This window comes from Mauremys reevesii, linkage group 9, assembly GCF_016161935.1.
Source record: "Mauremys reevesii isolate NIE-2019 linkage group 9, ASM1616193v1, whole genome shotgun sequence".
In the NCBI taxonomy this organism is placed as follows: Eukaryota; Metazoa; Chordata; order Testudines; family Geoemydidae; genus Mauremys; species Mauremys reevesii.
In genome coordinates this window covers 50,510,800-50,530,219 of record NC_052631.1, presented here as the reverse complement: position 1 = coordinate 50,530,219, position 19,420 = coordinate 50,510,800, and the positions used below count along the sequence as shown (strand labels likewise).

Below are 19,420 nucleotides of genomic sequence, written 5' to 3'. Positions count from 1 at the left end.
GCGGAACTGCTCTCTCTTTCTCTCCCACTTCTGGCTCACATCACCCGCTGCCACAACCACCCTGCGGGCCACAGAGAGTGCTCTCAGATCCCTCTGCTCTCAGTGCCCGGCTCTCCTTTGCTCTCCAGCGACTCCCGAAACTCGGGCCTGATTCGCCTCGCTCTTACACCAGTGCAAATCAGGGGTAACTCACTGACATCCGAGGAATCACACTGGCATGAGCCAGAGGAGAATCAGGCATGGAGACTTACTAATGGATTCATCCCAGAATTCCAGAGTGAGCTCCCCGCTCTATTCCCTTCGAGGACACAAAGAGCCCAGACCCCACCATCCTTCCGCATGCTACAAGCCCTGGAAGATGCTGCGCTATGCTTAGAATGATAGTAATTAGCCTGGAGGGGAAATAGAACCACAGCAGTGCTTAGAATAACTGCATAGGGAGTAACGCTGGGCTGTTTTCTGAGCAAGAGAGACCAGCCCAGACCTGTTTCCACAGAGCTCCACACAGCAGTGCTCTTATGAGAATATTACTGTGCATTAGAGGCATTATATCCCCAGGACAGCTCTCACTAGCTGGTCTGCGATTCTGAGGGCAGTGCCTTGCTCCCTAGCAATTCTCAGAAGTGGCCTTTGCAAACTGACATGTACCACAAAGATCAGACTCAGAAATGCAGCTTCTCTTGCTATTTCCAAGGGATAAAACCCGCTTCCTTATTGACAGGGCACTGCAGAATTTCCCATCCAATCCATCCCTTGCCAGAACTGGACGCTAGCCTAAACTTTCATGTTAAAAAAAAAATTACAGTGGTAGCTATTATGGGACTGACAAAGACCTTCCACACAGGAACAGAATGCAAAACACAATAGTGCTGTCTGCCTGAGCCTGCAGATAGCTCAGCACAATGGATATGAATGGCCTGAACTGTCTCCATGCTACTTCCTTCCCCTGAGATGCAAAACACTTTGCAGCTCTTGCCTTTTTGCTATGCAGTCTCCTCACCATGGTTGGCTTTCCCATCAGACTAGCATCAGGCTACGAGCAGTTAGAAAGCAGCAATAAGCTTCTGCTCTAATGTTCTGCTAATGCACGATGGTGAAGCACCTCGTGAACTATCAGTTGCATGTTACTGACCGTAAGGGTATTTCAGCACCTCATTGCTCGCTGGCTTCACTGGGAGATCCTGCAGTACTGGGGGGATGGAGAGCACTGCTAGCTTAAAGTTCATGTTAGTGCACATCCTTGAGGTAGCATCAGATCCTGGCAACAGGACTAGCTGTCTTAACAAGCCCTGAAAAGAGAGGAAGAAAAACTAGAGAGATCAAATCCATCAAGACTGCAAGTCATGGTGAATGATAGGTGACGGTCTGTGGTTTGAATTTCCCTTAAACTCCTGCAGTCCGAGTGGGTGTGATTCATGAACAAGGGTCAGAGTTTAATGACACCATCTTAGCTTTCCAAGATGTCCATCCACAGCAGTTCTACAGCCATCATCACATCGCTGCCAAATTAGGGACCAAGAATGACCACAGGCAACTGTCGCCTTGCCTTTACAAAATCCACATCCCTTCTGTAGTGGGGGGACCAAAACTAGACACAATACTCCAGGTGTGGCCTCATCAGTGCTGAATAGAGGGGAATAATCACTTCCCTTGATCTGCTGGTAATGCTCCTACTAATATAGCCCAATATGCCGTTGGCCTTCTTGGCAATGAGGGCACACTGCTGACTCATATCGAGCTTCTCGTCCACTGTAATCCCCAGGTCCTTTTCTGTAGATCTGCTGCCTAGCCATTCGGTCCCTAGTCTGTAGTAGTGCATGGGATTCTTCCTTCCTGAGAGGGGGAGGGATAGCTCAGTGGTTTGAGCATTGGCCTGCTAAACCCAGAGTTATAAGTTCAATCCTTAAGGGGGCCATCTAGGGAACTGGGGTAAAAATCTGTCTGGTGATTGGTCCTGCTTTGAGCAGGGGGTTGGACTACATGACCTCCTGAGGTCCCTTCCAACCCTGATATTCTAAATGCAGGACTCTGCACTTGTCCTTGTTGAACCTCATCAGATTTCTTTCGGCCAATCCTCCAATTTGTCTAGGTCACTCTGGACATTCACCGTGCCCACTTCTCTCAGAAAACACACAAGTTAACCTGGTGTTTATGCCAATGGCTTGGCAAAGTAAAAGCAGCTTGAAAGACAGGCCTGACCATGGCACACGGAAGAAGGATTATGTCCTTGCTGCACCACCGTATGAGCTCAGGTCCCTCCCTTTGCTCCCAGGGGATGGTAATTTACTGCTGGCATGTCTCAACAACAAATTGCTTCCCCAACTCTCTGCACTGGCCAGAAAAGGGGAAGTGGAGTCAGTGCTCTGCCCATTCCCAGTCCAGCCCCACCCATCTGCCCCACTCACTCCTGCACCTAGCCTCAGGGCCTGGTCTCTTGTGTGGGGCAAAAGTCTGGCATTCATCCCCACAGGGACACCCAGGCCAAGCCACTGCTTCGGTTGAATTTACAAGAGACTAACTCGCAACGTTGAAACCGGCTACCTAATATTGCTATCCCTAAATAGTTGCCATAACCAACAAACCCCTCCCCAAAATATGAACATATAAATCCCTAATAAACACACCCATCCCTAAACCATACACTAAACTAACACACACGCTAAACCCTGGGGATTAATAAAAACCCCCAAAATTATTTTGCCCCATAACACCGAAAGCCCCAGCTAATAAGGGAGGCCTTCTGTCTAGGGCCCTCTGGGGATAGTGGATGGGTTCGAACTAGGTGGTGAGTATAAACCCAAAGTACTAGGGGTGAGATGTAGGATAGAGGAGGTGGTGGGGGTTCAAAGCTGCCGGCAGGGGTATCTCAGCTGGGCTCAATGCAGGGAGGAACATTCAACAGACAGGAGTAGGGAGCAGGTCAGTCCAGGAGGGTGAAGTCAGACCCCAGAACAGCAGATGGCCTGATGACTCTGATGACCTGGGAACAGCTGATCCATGATCAGCACATGGGGTAGGGGTCACTGACTCTGCTACATGTCCAGACTGAGGAGGCAGGCTCTGTTTGACTGGACTGGACATTTAGCTCTCTGGAAGTATAGTGGAGCCCCTGGGCCACCTGCCCTGGGCTAAAGGGTCTTGGTCTTTTGCTCTGTGTGCCTGGACCTGATTGCCTCTGGATTGTTGCTTCTGTTTTGCAGTGTGTGTCTGTGGTGTAAGGTAGTCAAATTGCAAGAAGCAGCTGTCTCAGATCGGCCAGAAAGCTAGCCTGGGAGAAGTGTGAAAGGTGTGTTTCTATTTTAAGTAGCAAAGTGAAAGTGGCGCTTTGTCGACCCATGGAGTGAAAAGCTGGGGAATTGCTGCTTTTCATTGGTTTGTTTAATCTTTCAGCTAATTTCAGGATGAGGTTTTGTGGATGTGGATGATATTTGTTGCTGTTTGCCTGTCTAAAATTGGAAAACATTTCTCCTTTTGAACGCTCTGATTTGTCTGAACGATTTTTTGTGACGAAAGTTGTTCTGGCAGATTCTTTTTCATAAGAAATGGATAGTACTCTCTGCAGTAGTGGCATGCATCCTACTGCTATCTAAGTACTTCTGGAGACTTAGGCCTGGCAGAATGTGCATCCTTTGGCCAGTAAGCCACTTCAGTCTACAATGCAGACTTGTGTCAGCATCCTCAGGTTCAAGGGCAGGCCCCAGGGTGCATTTGGGGGTGCTGGTGGGGTCATACTTGGGGTTCTCTTCTTGACTGCTTCTAGTTTCTTCCTTCCCACCATGAATCTAAATAATAGGCACTTCCTGCGCACTCTTCACAGACACTATTCACAGTTTGCACTAAATTAGCTGTTCTACATCTGTGCTCTCATACAATCTCTCATCTCAGGGGTGGTGGTAACAACACACAGCACAACACAACACGCCGTTGGACCAGATAACCACTCCGGTTGAGGACATGTAGGACAACAAACAAGGAGAGGTTGGTGAGAGACATGAGTCATTTGACATGCATCACCAGGTCCATTGGACGGGATAATACTACTGGGTCAGCAGGGGCTCTTCTCCTCTGCAGCAAAGATAACTGTTTTATTCACTTCTCTACCTCTTCAAAGTAGAAGATTTCCTTGCTCTTGAGAGGCCATGACCATTTAAGGCAAGATTGTTGAGCCGATGATTTGTATTGCAGAGTTATTTGATTTCATTAAAGTGTGCTTGTGTGCGTGTGCCAATGTTAGCAGTGCGACAGAAGCAATCATGGGGAATGGTTGAATGCCTGTGTAAAATTGATGTCAGAAAGTGATGGGGGTGTAGAAGTAGTAAGTACTGATGAAACTTCCCAAACGAAAAACTGATGAAACTTCCTAATTATGAAAACAATTAATGCCAAACAATTCCTATTTAGTTAGTGGTAGTTTTCTGCTTTTTTGTAAGCAAAAAAATCGGTGCAATAAGTCTTTAAGCAATGTGTGACAAGAGCAGAGCAATAAGAACAGGAAGCAGGGGAAGCCAATTGCAGGAATCAGGATGGATCAAAGTGCGTTAGAACTTCAGAATTTAACATTTAACAATGCATCCTTTTAAATGCAGCCTTGTAGCTTTAAATGCAACATCACAGGCTTCAGTCCACTTCAGGCCTTGTTCAACTGAGCCTTGTTAGTTAACTGTTTTAGATGTAGCCATAAATAGTTCAGTAGTCCTATAAAATAGTTTAGCTAGTCCTAGAAATGAGCATAGCTGGGGAGCCTGCTTTAAGATTTATGCTTTTGCAGGAGCCTTATGAAGAGGGGCCTTAAATATGATGTGTCCCAAATATTGAACAGAGGGCTTGAAGACACACTCTTCTAGAATTACTCTTTGTATTCAAATACTCCTCTCTCTCTACTCTTCGGCCATACTCTTTCCAGTGACAGGATATACTTCTGAATCTCTTCCAGATGAACTCATGACAATAGCTCCAGATCCTGTCAAGCCACACCTGATCTGGTCACAAGCCCTGGAACACGGACCTGGTACCGATGTGATTCGACAGCTGAGCGAAAGGTTCAATACAATAGTCAACCATCAGCAAAGGTTTGACTCACATCAAACTTTTCATGCTCACTGATCATGAATCAGATCTGACTCAGATCAATTTTACTTCCATTTCAATCCCTGCGATTGTTTGCGGCCAGCTGCGGGTGCTGCGGGTGGTCATCGATGCGGGAACAGTGCACACTAAGCACACCGCAACACTTTAAAATAGATCTTTAAAATCTTTCTGAACGATTGGAGCGGCCCATGTGCTTGGGGATTGGGTTTTAGGGGAGCTGGTTGGAACTGGTGCTCCAGCGGTCCAGGTCTGCTGGCAGGTCTGCTTCATGGTTTGGCCTCGGGCATTTGGATATTTTGGTGGACTGCCAGGTTTTGGTTTCAATGTCACAGTGATTCCCTTCACTTCCAAAAAATCATCTCCAAAAACAGCAATCATCTCCAAAATTAGGTTGGTGTTATCTTTAGTTTGGGTTAGACTAGTCTTCTTCTTTCTTCCCAGTTCTTCTTCCTCCCCAATTCAGCCCCATTAAGGCTCACCTACCCTCTGTAGCCACCTAGTGGCAATTTAGCCGCCTGTCCAGCCAGCTCCACCCACAATCCATTCAGCCTCACCCAACATGCACAGCTTCCACACTATTATACAATCTTCACAGTTCATACGTCTTCTTAACAGTTTTGTTGCCTTGCTGCCTTCTAGCTCAGCTTACACACAGTCAGTCTCGACACCAGCGAGACAGCTGCAGTATAGGTTTGCCCTCCAAGGTGGGGGTCTAGGGGTCCAATTGTGAGAGCCCACAAAGAAAGACAAACATGCAGTGGCACTCTTGTGAGGAGGTGTCACCTTGATCATCCTGGGTCTGCTCTAGGGTATGCAGTCTGCTCTTTTTGTCGGCCAGACCACAGGCCTCTTTTTCTTTGCCTACAGGCATTTTTAATTTTGTTACCAGGCATACTGTGTGTTGCCTTTGCCACACCTTCACACACCAGATCCTTACACCCTGATTCTAGATGCCCCATAGTGGCTGCTGCCTGTTTTCTTTTTGACTCTGCACCGTGTTGTACTTTTTTTTTTTCACCCTAGGAGATTTTTGATGTGTCCCTCCCTATGTGCCATGGAGACAGCAATATCAACAGCCTTCTGTAATGTAAGCAGAGCCTCTGCTCAGTCAAGCTGAGCGCTTGTGTATAGGCGCTTCTCAGGGCTTCAACTGCAGAGGAGGGCATCATTGTTAACATCTTTTTCATCAAATTTCTTGCTATTTTTAAAAATGGCTACAAATTGTACAACTGTTTCATCTTCCTTTCTTTCATCTTTTTTCTTTGGTCTCTTTCTTGGAACCTATATCTTTCAGCAATTTTGGGGAGTTGATTTTGGGAATGTCATGTCACTGTAGATTTAGGATTTAGTTTCAGGGTGTGTAGTCAGTAAGCAGAGAGTAAAGTTTAGCCCCTACATCAGTTAGTTAAGAATATTGGCACCTTCTTCTGTTCTGTTTCTTTTTTGCACAACAAAAAGCTCAAAACGCTCAGTATACACACCCCACTACACTCTCTGTATTCAAAATTCTCATCAGGGGCTCCAGGCCCCAGCCATGATTTTTTTTTTTTTTTTTACAGTCAGCACAGCAGCAAGCTTTTTTTTTTTTTCTTTTTTTTTTCTCTTGACTGACTTCTCTCTCTGGAGCAGCACCAGGCCATCATCCCATCCGTGTTGTGTTGTTGTATGGGGGGGGCAGTGGGTGAAAGCAATTACTTGAGGCCAGAGAGCAGCAGCAGCTAAAAAAACCCATTTTATTTACAGAGACAGAGAGCTCACTCAGCCGGTTGAAACCGGCTGAGCTATCCCTTAATAGTCTAACTCAGTTGCCATAGTAACAAAACCCATGACAACCAAATACACAACAACTGCCCTGTCCTTCAAGGGCTGCTCTTAAACCATGTCACCCTCAAGGTGAGCTTGGGGCAGAGCCCCAGCATGGGGATGGCACTCAGACCTCTCCAAGGCCTTCCTCCTGGGAACTGCGCTAGCAGCACTCCGAGCCCAACCCAGCTCCTGAATGGCCTCTGTCCTCAGAGCCATGACTGTCAGCAAAGATGGAGGGAGGCAGGCCCCGAAGTGCCGCCAGCCCCTTGCACAAGCAAAGGGCCCAGCACAGCGAGGCCCCGTCGCCCCTCCTGCAGCCTCACCAATACAGCCAAAGTCCCTTCACACCCAGGTTTCCCACCTCAGTCCTCCCAAACTACTAGCCTCTCCTTCCCCCAAACTTCTTTCTCCCTCTTCCCCAGCCCCCTCATTCTCTCCTCCCCCTCCTACCAACCCCCCAAACCTCCTTCCCTAAACTCCTCCAAATACTCCCCTCCCCAGCCACCAACCCCCCAAATTGTCCCTCCCTCAAACCCCCAAACCCTCCCTGTCCCCACTCACCAACCCCCCCAAATCTTCCCCTCCCCCCACCAACACCCTCATTTTCTGGAGGGGCCTATTTCCTGGAGCTCTGACAGCCCATCCAGAGGAAAGAACTTGGTATGTCCTGCAGGTGACTCAGCAATGGCACCCAACAGGTTGCTGGATTGTGTGTTCAAGAGCAGCAAGAAATGACTCCATTAGCAATCCTTTTCCTCCACAGCGTGCTCCACCTCTGAGCCCCTTCCACAACCTCCTTTGCAAGAGTCGCTCACCAAGTTCTCCACCTGTGCAGCCAGTAGTGGCAACTCAGTGGACTCTGGCTGATGGTTCTGACCCTGTGATCACAGGGTGGCTGCAGGCCATTCTCTTGCTTTCAAGTTATCCATGATGTCGCAAGCATGCTTCATTTCATATTTGTAGCCTGTGGATGCGGGCCTGGGGAAGGGAAGATCTCCAGGGATAGATCACTGGGTGTGGACAGTGTTTTATTTGTTGTTGCTGTTTCAGTGAAGGATGAGGCTGGTTTCAGGACAACCCATTTATCCAACTAGCACCAAGAGATGAGAGACAGGAGAAACAAATTACTGTCTAATGTTTTAACAACTCACCTGGCTGCATAGCTGATTCTGGAAAAGAGCTGCGAGATATTGCATCTCCTAACTGTCACGGTGGTTAAGCACTGGAACAAATTGCCCAGGGACATTGTGGAATCTCCATCATCAGAGATTTTTAAGAGCAGGTTGGACAAACACTTGTCAGGCATGGTCTAGATAATACTTAGTTCTGCCATGAGTGCAAGGGACTGGACTTGAAGTCTCTTCCAGTCCTACGATTCTATGATAGGATAACTAATTTTCCAACAACATTCACTCCTATATTTAAATGAACTCTCTTTGGTCACATTTGCTGCCCTATGTGCTTGCTTTCCACAAACACTCAACCAATTGAGATTTACTCACATCAGTGTTCAGAGAAACCCAATTTCAAAGTCAAACACATGAGTGTTTGTGGGGAAACTAACTTTAAATCTCCACCCACAAGTATTTGGAGGTCCTTGCAATCTCATCCAGCCACAATACCATGTGACTTTCTGGCTACCACAGCTCAGATTTTAACTGGTGAGTACTGAAATTCCAGGGAGACCAGCTCTCAGTCAATTCATAAGGTAAAAAATCAATTCAATACAACATTGACTGAATAAATGTGGATAACTAATAATGTTCTAGGAAAATCACCAGGGCTCACAGATATTCACCAAGCAGCAGAGACGCTAACTCTTGATGCATGTGTTGTGAATTATTTGCTCTGCTCTCCCAAGGAGCTCACTGTCAAGTTCCTGAGAGAGGGTGAAGCTGAGAGGCAGAAGTGTTGCAGTTTTTAGCACTGTGAAATAAACCCCCTCCCCAGTAGTCTAGGCCATGCATGTCGTGCCCAGCCGCTAGACTGAATCCATCCTGCCACACTTGGCTCTTACACTTGTATGTACAAAGAGCTCCCACACACTCCTAGGCTTTCACAGCTGAATAAGCTGCATGGGGGCTGGAATGAAAATGAGGTTTTCCCTCAGCTGATTAGATGCTGATATAGCAAGCCCAGGCACACTGGATCATTTCTCTGCACAGCTCTGCCAGTGCACCTGAATCTGGCCCTGCAGCCCATCCCCTTATACCAGCCTTGATGCTCTCAGTGGTTGAGGCTGTCTGTTACGCTGGACTGTGGGGTGATTAAGTTAAATGAATTCTTTTTATTGCTCTTGTAGCAAAGCAATGACTCGCTGGCACAGCACCTCCTGCTGGCCATCCTGGGAATTAGCTCAACTTCAGCTTCAGAGCACCCTCTGCTGGACAGTGTGTCACCTGCCACTGGCCCCGTGTCCTCTCAGACCCTGGTGCCCTTTGCCAGGGATTCTGCCCCAGCAGTACCCGGATGCTCTGGGTCTCCCCTCCCAGAGGAACCCCCCGCAACCCTCTATCCCCACCTTGCCTCAGTGGCTACTGCTAGTCATCATCTAGCCCTCACTCACTGGGGCAGACTGCAGTCTATAAACCACTCATCACTGGCAAGGAGGGTTTGGACCTGCTGCCTTTCCCTGCAGCCCACTACCTCTCTAGGCCTTCCTATCAGGCCACAGCCTGGGAGGTTGCAAGGCCTGAGCTCCCCAGCTCAGCCTGCCCCTTCCCCAGCACTGCTCTGTCTACGGTACCCTGAGCTCCCAGGCAGCTAGGTCCATCTTTTTCCAAAGCTAGAGAGAGACTCCTCAGCTCTTGGCCCCAGACTTTTATCAGGGCCAGCTGGGCCCTAATTGAGCTGGCCACAGCTGTGGCTGCTTCCCCAATCAGCCTAGCTTGGCTGCTTTTAACCCCTGGTCTGCAGGAGTGAGGCAGCTGCCCCACTACAGTCTTCACTGAAGAGGATATGAGGGAGATTCCCACACTTGAGCCATTCTTCTTAGGTGACAAATCTGAGGAACTGTTCCAGACTGATGAATGGCAACTATCACAAGACTAGCAACAAAATCACGAGAATTGGCACCATTGCATATGTTTGGGTTTAAACTTGTCACAAAGGGGTTTGTAACTTAAATACGACCTGTGCCGGAAATCCCCAGGGGGAAACTGACTAGCTGCTCTCCACAACCCAAGCTGAGAGAAATGTAAAGACTGAACAAACAGCATAAATGGGGAAAGATCAATTAGGTTTTAAAAATTCCTTTAATCTGATGCTATTGTGCCATGTCCTGGGCATGCTTTGGTGCAGCAGAGAACCAGTCAAAGTCAAGCAGGGGACTGGTACCTACCCTCAACCCCACCCTGTGCTCAGGGGCATGTTCCATGATGACTCTCTCCCCTGGCAATGGGAGAAGGCATCAGGATAGCAATGCCCATGCACAGTGTTTCCCCAGTTCTATAGGGGAGCACTTATCTCTGTGGTTCTCAGTTAGCTGGGAACATTCATGGGCGGTTCAGCCTAAGTCAGGGTGGTCAAAAGCTGCAGCTGTTGGGCAGGAATGGGGGATGGTACCCAGGAGGGCCCTCCTCTGTGGTGATCAGGATGGGCACAACCTCTACCCCCATACCAGTGACCGGCCCCCTGAATCCCCCAAACTCCTTATCATTTGACATGAGGATTCGTGGCTCTCTGTGTTTTGAGCACAGATGCAGCAGCGCCCAAACACACACAGGACTGGGTGAGTTGCTACAGAGCCAGCTAACTTGTTTTCCCTGCTCCTGCCTGCCGAATGATATGAGTTTGGGATTTCTCTGCTCCTGCTTTGCTACTAATCCAAGCAAGGAAATGGTCTTTACAAAGCAACAAGGTTCTTACCCACCCATCATTTACTCAACCCCAAAACACAAAACCCTTTTGAAAAAAAGAAACAAAAGCTACATCAGACACATGGCTCAGTCTCCAGTATAAGACCCATGCACCTAATTTCACTATAAATCAAGACGATTATACCCTTCACCTATTAAACTACGTAGAAACCATTATTCTCAAAGAAATTGTAAGTACTTTGACAAAACAAAATTTGGTGGCCAGTTAATAAATACATTTAATGGACATTACTTCCCTGTTTGCCAACACCTTTTAAATGAAAATTATTTAAGAACATAAGAACATAAGAAAGGCCATACCGGGTCAGACCAAAGGTCCATCTAGCCCAGTATCTGTCTACCGACAGTGGCCAATGCCAGGTGCCCCAGAGGGAGTGAATCTAACAGGCAATGATCAAGTGATCTCTCTCCTGCCATCCATCTCCATCCTCTGACGAACAAAGGCTAGGGACACCATTCTTACCCATTCTGGCTAATAGCCATTTATGGACTTAGCCACCATGAATTTATCCAGTCCCCTTTTAAACATTGTTATAGTCCTAGCCTTCACAACCTCCTCAGGTAAGGAGTTCCACAAGTTGACTGTGCGCTGCGTGAAGAAGAACTTCCTTTTATTTGTTTTAAACCTGCTGCCTATTAATTTCATTTGGTGACCCCTAGTTCTTGTATTATGGGAATAAGTAAATAACTTTTCCTTATCCACTTTCTCAACATCACTCATGATTTTATATACCTCTATCATGTCCCCCCTTAGTCTTCTCTTTTCCAAGCTGAAGAGTCCTAGCCTCTTTAATCTTTCCTCGTATGGGACCCTCTCTAAACCCCTAATCATTTTAGTTGCCCTTTTCTGAACCTTTTCTAGTGCTAGAATATCTTTTTTGAGGTGAGGAGACCATATCTGTACACAGTATTCGAGATGTGGGCGTACCATGGATTTATATAAGGGCAATAATATATTCTCAGTCTTATTCTCTATCCCCTTTTTAATGATTCCTAACATCCTGTTTGCTTTTTTGACCGCCTCTGCACACTGCGTGGACATCTTCAGAGAATTGTCCACGATGACTCCAAGATCTTTTTCCTGACTCGTTGTAGCTAAATTAGCCCCCATCATGTTGTATGTATAGTTGGGGTTATTTTTTCCAATGTGCATTACTTTACATTTATCCACATTAAATTTCATTTGCCATTTTGTTGTCCAATCACTTAGTTTTGTGAGATCTTTTTGAAGTTCTTCACAATCTGCTTTGGTCTTAACTATCTTGAGAAGTTTAGTATCATCTGCAAACTTGGCCACCTCACTGTTTACCCCTTTCTCCAGATCATTTATGAATAAATTGAATAGGATTGGTCCGAGGACTGACCCTTGGGGAACACCACTAGTTACCCCTCTCCATTCTGAGAATTTACCATTAATTCCTACCCTTTGTTCCCTGTCCTTTAACCAGTTCTCAATCCATGAAAGGACCTTTCCTTTTATCCCATGACAGCTTAATTTACGTAAGAGCCTTTGGTGAGGACCTTGTCAAAGGCTTTCTGGAAATCCAAGTACACTATGTCCACGGATCCCCTTGTCCACATGTTTGTTGACCCCTTCAAAGAATTCTAATAGATTAGTAAGACACGATTTCCCTTTACAGAAACCATGTTGACTATTGCTCAAGAGTTTATGTTTTTCTGTGTGTCTGACAATCTTATTCTTTACTATTGTTTCAACTAATTTGCCCGGTACCGATGTTAGACTTACCGGTCTGTAATTGCCGGGATCACCCCTAGAGCCCTTTTTAAATATTGGCGTTACATTAGCTAACTTCCAGTCATTGGGTACGGCCGATTTAAAGGACAGGTTACAAAACTTAGTTAATAGTTCCTAACTTCACATTTGAGTTCTTTCAGAACTCTTGGGTGAATGCCATCTGGTCCCGGTGACTTGTTAATGTTGAGTTTATCAATTAATTCCAAAACCTCCTCTAGTGACACTTCAATCTGTGACAGTTCCTCAGATTTGTCACCTACAAAAGCCAGCTCAGGTTTGGGAATCTCCCTAACATCCTCAGCCGTGAAGACTGAAGCAAAGAATCCATTTAGTTTCTCCGCAATGACTTTATCATCTTTAAGCGCTCCTTTTGTATTTTGATCATCAAGGGGCCCCACTGGTTGTTTAGCAGGCTTCCTGCTTCTGATGTACTTAAAAAACATTTTGTTATTACCTTTGGAGTTTTTGGCTAGCCGTTCTTCAAACTCCTCTTTGGCTTTTCTTATTACACTCTTGCACTTAAGTTGGCAGTGTTTGTGCTCCTTTCTATTTGCCTCACTAGGATTTGACTTCCACTTTTTAAAGGAAGTCTTTTATCTCTCACTGCTTCTTTTACATGGTTGTTAAGCCACGGTGGCTCTTTTTTAGTTCTTTTACTGTTTTTCTTAATTTGGGGTATACATTGAAGTTGGGCCTCTATTATGGTGTCTTTAAAAAGGGCCCATGCAACTTGCAGGGATTTCACTTTAGTCACTGTACCTTTTAACTTTTGTCTAACTAACCCCCTCATTTTTGTATAGTTCCCCCTTTTGAAATTAAATGCCACAGTGTTGGGCAGTTGTGTTCTTCCCACCACAAGGATGTTGAATGCTATTGTATCATGGTCACTATTTCCAAGCGGTCCTGCTATAGTTACCTCTTGAACCAGCTCCTGCGCTCCACTCAGGATTAAATCTAGAGTTGCCTCTCCCCTTGTGGGTTCCCGTACCAGCTGCTCCATGAAGCAGTCATTTAAAGTATCGAGAAATTTTATCTCTGCATTTCGTCCTGAAGTGAAATGTTCCCAGTCAATATGGGGATAATTGAAATCCCCCACTATTATTGGGTTCTTAATTTTGATAGCCTCTCTAATTTCCCTTAGCATTTCATCATCACTATTACTGTCCTGGTCAGGTGGTCGATAATAGATCCCTAATGTTATATTTTTACTAGAGCATGAAATTTCTATCCATAGAGATTCTATGGAACATGTGGATTCGCTTACGATTTTTACTTCATTTGAATCTACTCTTTCTTTGATATATAGTGCCACTCCTCCCCCTGCACGACCTGTTCTGTCCTTCCGATATATTTTGTACCCCGGAATGATTGTGTCCCATTGGTTGGTCTCAGTCCACCAGGTTTCTGTGATGCCTATTATATCTATATCCTCCTTTATCACAAGGCACTCTAGTTCACCCATCTTATTATTTAGACTTCTGGCATTTGTGTACAAGCACTTTAAAAACGTGTCCCTGTTTATTAGCCTGCCTTTTTCTGATGTGCCAGATTCTTTTTTATGTGACTGTTTATCATCTGATCCGGCCCTTACATTATACTTTTCAGTCCTCTGCTCCTGACTATAACCTGGAGATTCTCTATCATCAGACTCTCCCCTAAGAGAAGTCTGTGTCCGATCCACACTCTCCTCTGCAGCAGTCGGCTTTCCCCCATCTCCTAGTTTAAAAACTGCTCTACAACCTTTTTAATGTTTAGTGTCAGCAGTCTGGTTCCACTTTGGTTTAGGACCAAAACAGAGACAACAAATCCTCACCAGACCATTGGCCAGAGTGAAAGCTGTTCTCCTGTGATGAAATTGGCCTGATACTCTATGAGAATAATGGGGTTGCTGATTTATATGGGCAGTGGAAGGTTTATTATTATAGTGATTGGTATTATTGATAGAGATTTATATCGTGGTAACACTCAAAGGCCCCATTCCTACTCGGGGCCTCTTGGGGTAAACCATGTAAGTAATAAACATGCAGCAGTGCTCCATTGTACTGGGTGCTGCATCAACACAGAAAAAAAAGTCAGTCCCTGCCCCAAAGAGCTTCCAATCTAAGTACAAGAGGGGAGACAAAAGGCAGATACAGATTGATTCCCCTATCTAGTCACTTCATTGATCTTAAGTGCTTGCATTTGGTAACTAATGTGATCGGTGACATACTCTGTTTTCATTCAGCAACCGTAACCTGCTGTGAAACAGGCAACTGAATAATGCTTGAATTTTGGTTGGCGTGGATGTTCCAAAAATAAGGGTAATCTGCTATCTGCCATTATCTTTAAGGGAGAAGCTGAGTGCACCATCCAAAAATAGCTAAAAGGAGTAATACCCCCGTCTTGCAAAAAGAACCACATGGGTAAATCCATGTGCCCAATGCTCATAAAGGAACTCCACACTGGCACAGCAGTCTGCCCACATGCTATCAGTTGCAGGACTGGGGTCTACCCTATTAAGAAGTGACCCCAGATTTTCCAGGTTTGTTCTGCGACATTGGTCATGCTGCCTCCCATCTGAATTCCGTACAGGGGGCAAAGACTGCATGGGAAGAAGCCCACAGTCTCGGCTCAGAAATGTGCTCATGTTTGCAGCTATAAATCAGCAGGGAACAGAAGCAGCCATGTGAATCTCTATCAAAATTCTGTAACTGCCACAATGGTGAATGGAGAAGCCACAACAGTGCAGATCAGCACTGTCCCTCCTGGCTCCAATCCTACAGGATTTGCTCACATTAGCAGAACCATCCAGAGAATGTGTGATAAGGCCTTGCACCCTCAGGGGAATCCAAAGAACTCTGCAAAGAACTAAAGGGTTTCCCAGGACTGGTCGCTCTGCAGTGATCCTGGCAACTCTTTACTGTGTATGGTGCAGGCAGGGGCTGTGGTTACTGGACGGATGACTGGGCTTGTGAATAAAGAGCTGGAATGAAACCCAGTGTAGATACTATCAGGACAGTGACTGGAGGCCAATGTGGCTGGGAGCCAATATGTGCTCAGGAACTGCCTTGGCCATTAGATGCTGTTTAAGGGAGGGAGACAATAGAAGCCAGCATACCAGGGAGCTCCTAAGCCTTTTTCAGATAGAGGAGTTTTAAACCGGGGTCCCCTTCCCCCACCTTCAGGAGCTTGGCTCAGAAATGTGCAGCCATCTTTCCCAAAGGACAGCCTGGCACTCTGTGCTACCTGGGGCCAGTCTTCCTGAGAGGAGAGTGTGTCTCAAACCCATGATGCTTCTGGCCCAGAGACAGGGGCAACCCTGTGTGACGTTATTGATATAAATTGGGACCATATAGAACATGGGTTGCAACCAAGGTCCTGCAGTGGCACCAAATCTTAGATAAAGGGGGTCATCTAAGGTGTCTAAAACCAGATTATGGGTTGCTGGTTATAATTATGCTGTCTGTATGTCTGTATCATTTTTAGTTGAAGTTATGAATGTTGGCTCTATGCTGTCTGTATTTCAAGTTTGTGCTGTGCTTCTGGGGGAAGCCTCCCAGACAAGCTGGTGTTAGCTCTGCCTAGCCTGCTTGATGGCCCATTAAGGACCATCAGCTACACAATTGACCCATGGAGAGAAGGCAGACACGCCTTGTGACTCAGCAAGGTATGCAGAGACTTGTCCATGTGACTGCAGACTCCATTTTGCTGTGATTTTCCACAGTGAGAACAATGAGATTCTTACACCTGGAAAAGCCTATATAAGGCTGATGCTTCATCTCCATCTTGTCTTCAATCCTGCTTCTTACCTCTGGAGAGACTTTGCTACAAACTGAAGCTCTACACAAGGGACTGAGGACCCATCCCAGTGGGGGATGTTCCAGAGACTTGATTTGAACCTGCAGTTTATGCCATCGCTGCTGCAAGCCTGAACTAAGAACTTTGCCATTACTGTATGTAATCGATTCCATTTAACCAATTCTACCTCTCATCTCTACCTTTTTCCCTTTGTAAATAAACCTTTAGATTTTAGATTCTAAAGGATTGGCAACAGCATGATTTGTGGGTAAGATCTGATGTGTATATTGACCTGGGTCTGGGGCTTGGTCCTTTGGGATCGAGAGAACCTTTTCCTTTTATTGGGGTGTTGGTTTTCATAACCATTTATCCCCAGGACGAGTGCACTGGTGGTGATACTGGGAGACTGGAGTGTCTAAGGAAATTGCTTGTGTGACTTGTGGTTAGCCAGTGGGGTGAGACCAAAGTCCTTTTTGTCTGGCTGGTTTGGTTTGCTTTAGAGGTGGAAAAACCCCAGCCTAGGGCTGTGACTGCCCTGTTTAAGCAATTGGTCCTGATTTGGCACTCTCAGTTGGGTCCCACCAGAACCACATCGTCACACCCTGCACTGCTGCTGCTAACTTATCTCGCTGGAGCCCAGGTGAGCCAGAGCCTGCCCTGTGTCTGATAATCGTGTTCTCAGAGCACACAGAGCCAATCCCATGCCACGAGCGACACTTACCGTGAATAGCCCTTTCCTTCTCCTCCTGCTCCCAACATAAAACCTGGATCCCTTCACGGCCAAGGATACGGGGAAGGGTGTATCCACCACCCTGGAGGGATTACAATAAGAGGCATATGAGCACAGAGCAGCTAACTTCATGGCATCCACCGGTGACTGGAGAGACCAACCCTGGGCCTGCCTGGCCTAAGGAGATTTGTGTAATTACAGCACTCAGCTGCTAGGAAGACAAATGGAAACACAGGCATTGCCAGACTAGTTCAGACCAATGCTCATCAACCCTGGGATCCTGCCTTGGCTATTCATATTTGGAATCCTACTAAAAGACTTTTGCCTCAATGATGATTTCATGTGGCAGAGAGTTCCACAAGGCAATTCTGTGATGGGCACTCAAGTCTTTCCTTTTCTTGGTTACAGACATGCTGCCTTTGGATTTTAGGGAAGAACCAGGTCTCACAGGCTGCGTTGACTCTGATCTGGACAGAACATCCGGTGGCTTTTCAGATGACAAGTCCCCAATGCAAGTCTTCAGCGAGATCACTTAAGCTGAGACTGTGTCTGCTCCCCTTCACATCTGCTTACCAAGTCCTCCCTCCCCATTTGTAACACTGCGGATGCCCCAGATTATCTCCTTCCCTCTGGGGAAGGCACCCGGTCCCCCAGAACCTTCCACCTGGGGTCAGTACCTTCCTCCTGAGCCAGCCAAGCTACAGGTGAGCCCCTTCCCCCCTAGTAATGCCCCTCCTCAAAGGGGGAGCCCATGTGGACCCTTCTCACACTAAAGTCACCAGACAGCAGAGCCAAGCAGCCTTTGGTGATTATTATGTAGCATTTATACTGCAGTAGCACCCAAAGGCCCTTCTCCCCAGCTGGTCCATCTTGCCCTGGGCACTGAACAAACCCTGGAGCTGGGCAATACATATTTTGTAGGGGTTGCAAAAATATTGGAAAGAAAATGAACAGTTTTTGTTTTGTCCAATGTTTCACTTGGTTTCGAATTGGAGAAATTCTTCATTTTTCTATGAAGAATTGCAAATGAACATGGAAAATTTTCATTTTGTTTAGAAAAAATTCATTTTGATTCCAAAAATATTTCAGTTTTAGGAGGGCTCCCCCGTTTCCCACACTTTTACTCCCCCTCCCTTTTTTCGGGGGGGGGAGGGGACTTTCCCCGCTATTTCCAAATGAACATTTAGATATTTTTTTTCAAAAACTCCTTGAAAACAGGCATTTCAGGTAAAAAAAAAAGTCATTTTTCAATGAAACCCTGTTTTTAACTGGCTTTTGGATGACATTTTCCAGCCAGCCCCAACACAGCTCAGAGCACCAGATCCCTGGCCTGAAACACAGGCTAAAGAGACGAGACCAACAACCACAGAGAAGCGGAGCATTATGGGGGGATGAGATGAAAGCAAGAAGACACCTTCCTTTCTCCATACCCTAGCTCCGCATTCCAAAACATCTCCCCCACCCTCACCCAGCTTACCCTGCCAATGCTGCCCAAGTGTACCCTCCTGCTGCCCTGCCCACCTTGTGGCACCTGTCCAGGGTGACTGACAAGCCTCTAGCCGGCATGATGGGACTCCAGCCAGCTCTGTTCTTTGTAACTCCATGGCAGAATGGCACAGAAAAGGGGAGACCGTGAACCTGGGTTGTCTCAGTTCTCCCGCCTTGGAGGAGACCTTTGTGGAACTCCTGTTGGGGCAGGCAGGTCACCCCCAGTACCAAGGAGCCTGGCTCCAAACTTGGGGAAGAGAGCTGAGTCCTCCAAAAAATTACTGACATTGCTGGGTATCCTCTGAGAATGCCAGGCTGGTGAGAGCTGGAGCAAGACGCTGCTTTCCAGGACTCCCTGCCTGAGGGCCAGGGCCAGGACATAGAGTTCTGTCCTATGTGTAGAATTGGGAAGCATCCAGGTTCTCTGTTTTGTTACGTGTGCCAAGGTGAGCTGGCAGGAGTAGACAGAGCAACAGCAAAGCCGGCAGAGCACCCACATCTGAAAAGCTTTCACCTCCCCCCAGCCAGCCCTACACCCAGGAGGTCCCCCTGAATTGCACTTACTATACATACACGTCAATGGGGATACTGCAGTCCACAGTCAGGGAGAAGAATTGCCCAGACACGGCCAAGACAAGCGTGTGCCACTGGTTGTCAGTTAAGGAGATGCCTTGGAAGGTGACCTGGGTCTGCCAGCCACTGGAGAGCTCTCGGCTCCAGAAGAGGAAGTGGAGTTTGTTCAGCGAGTACCTGAGCCCAACCAGCACCGTGTTGCTCTCCTCCTTCATCACAGTGAAGATGTACTCGTTTTTCTGAAAGAGCAGGGAAAGGGTTAGTTCTGAGGTCAGCATTTGGGGTGTGGAGGCTGCCCATGGACGACTATACATTCAATCCCTT

At 46.8% G+C, this 19,420-nt stretch overlaps 1 protein-coding gene across 4 annotated transcripts in view; it reads right to left on the bottom strand.

Moving 5' to 3' along the window:
• The window catches only part of TSPEAR (thrombospondin type laminin G domain and EAR repeats), a 95,785-nt gene that overhangs the window by 42,494 nt on the left and 33,871 nt on the right, over positions 1-19,420 (bottom strand). For all 4 annotated transcript variants that reach the window (XM_039487006.1, XM_039487008.1, XM_039487005.1 and 1 more), the window contains exons 3-5: positions 19,097-19,335; positions 17,027-17,117; positions 1,133-1,289 (exon numbers count right to left, since the gene is read on the bottom strand). In XM_039487006.1, coding sequence (XP_039342940.1) covers positions 1,133-1,289; positions 17,027-17,117; positions 19,097-19,335 — 487 coding nt within the window. The remainder of the gene's footprint in view (positions 1-1,132; positions 1,290-17,026; positions 17,118-19,096; positions 19,336-19,420) is intronic.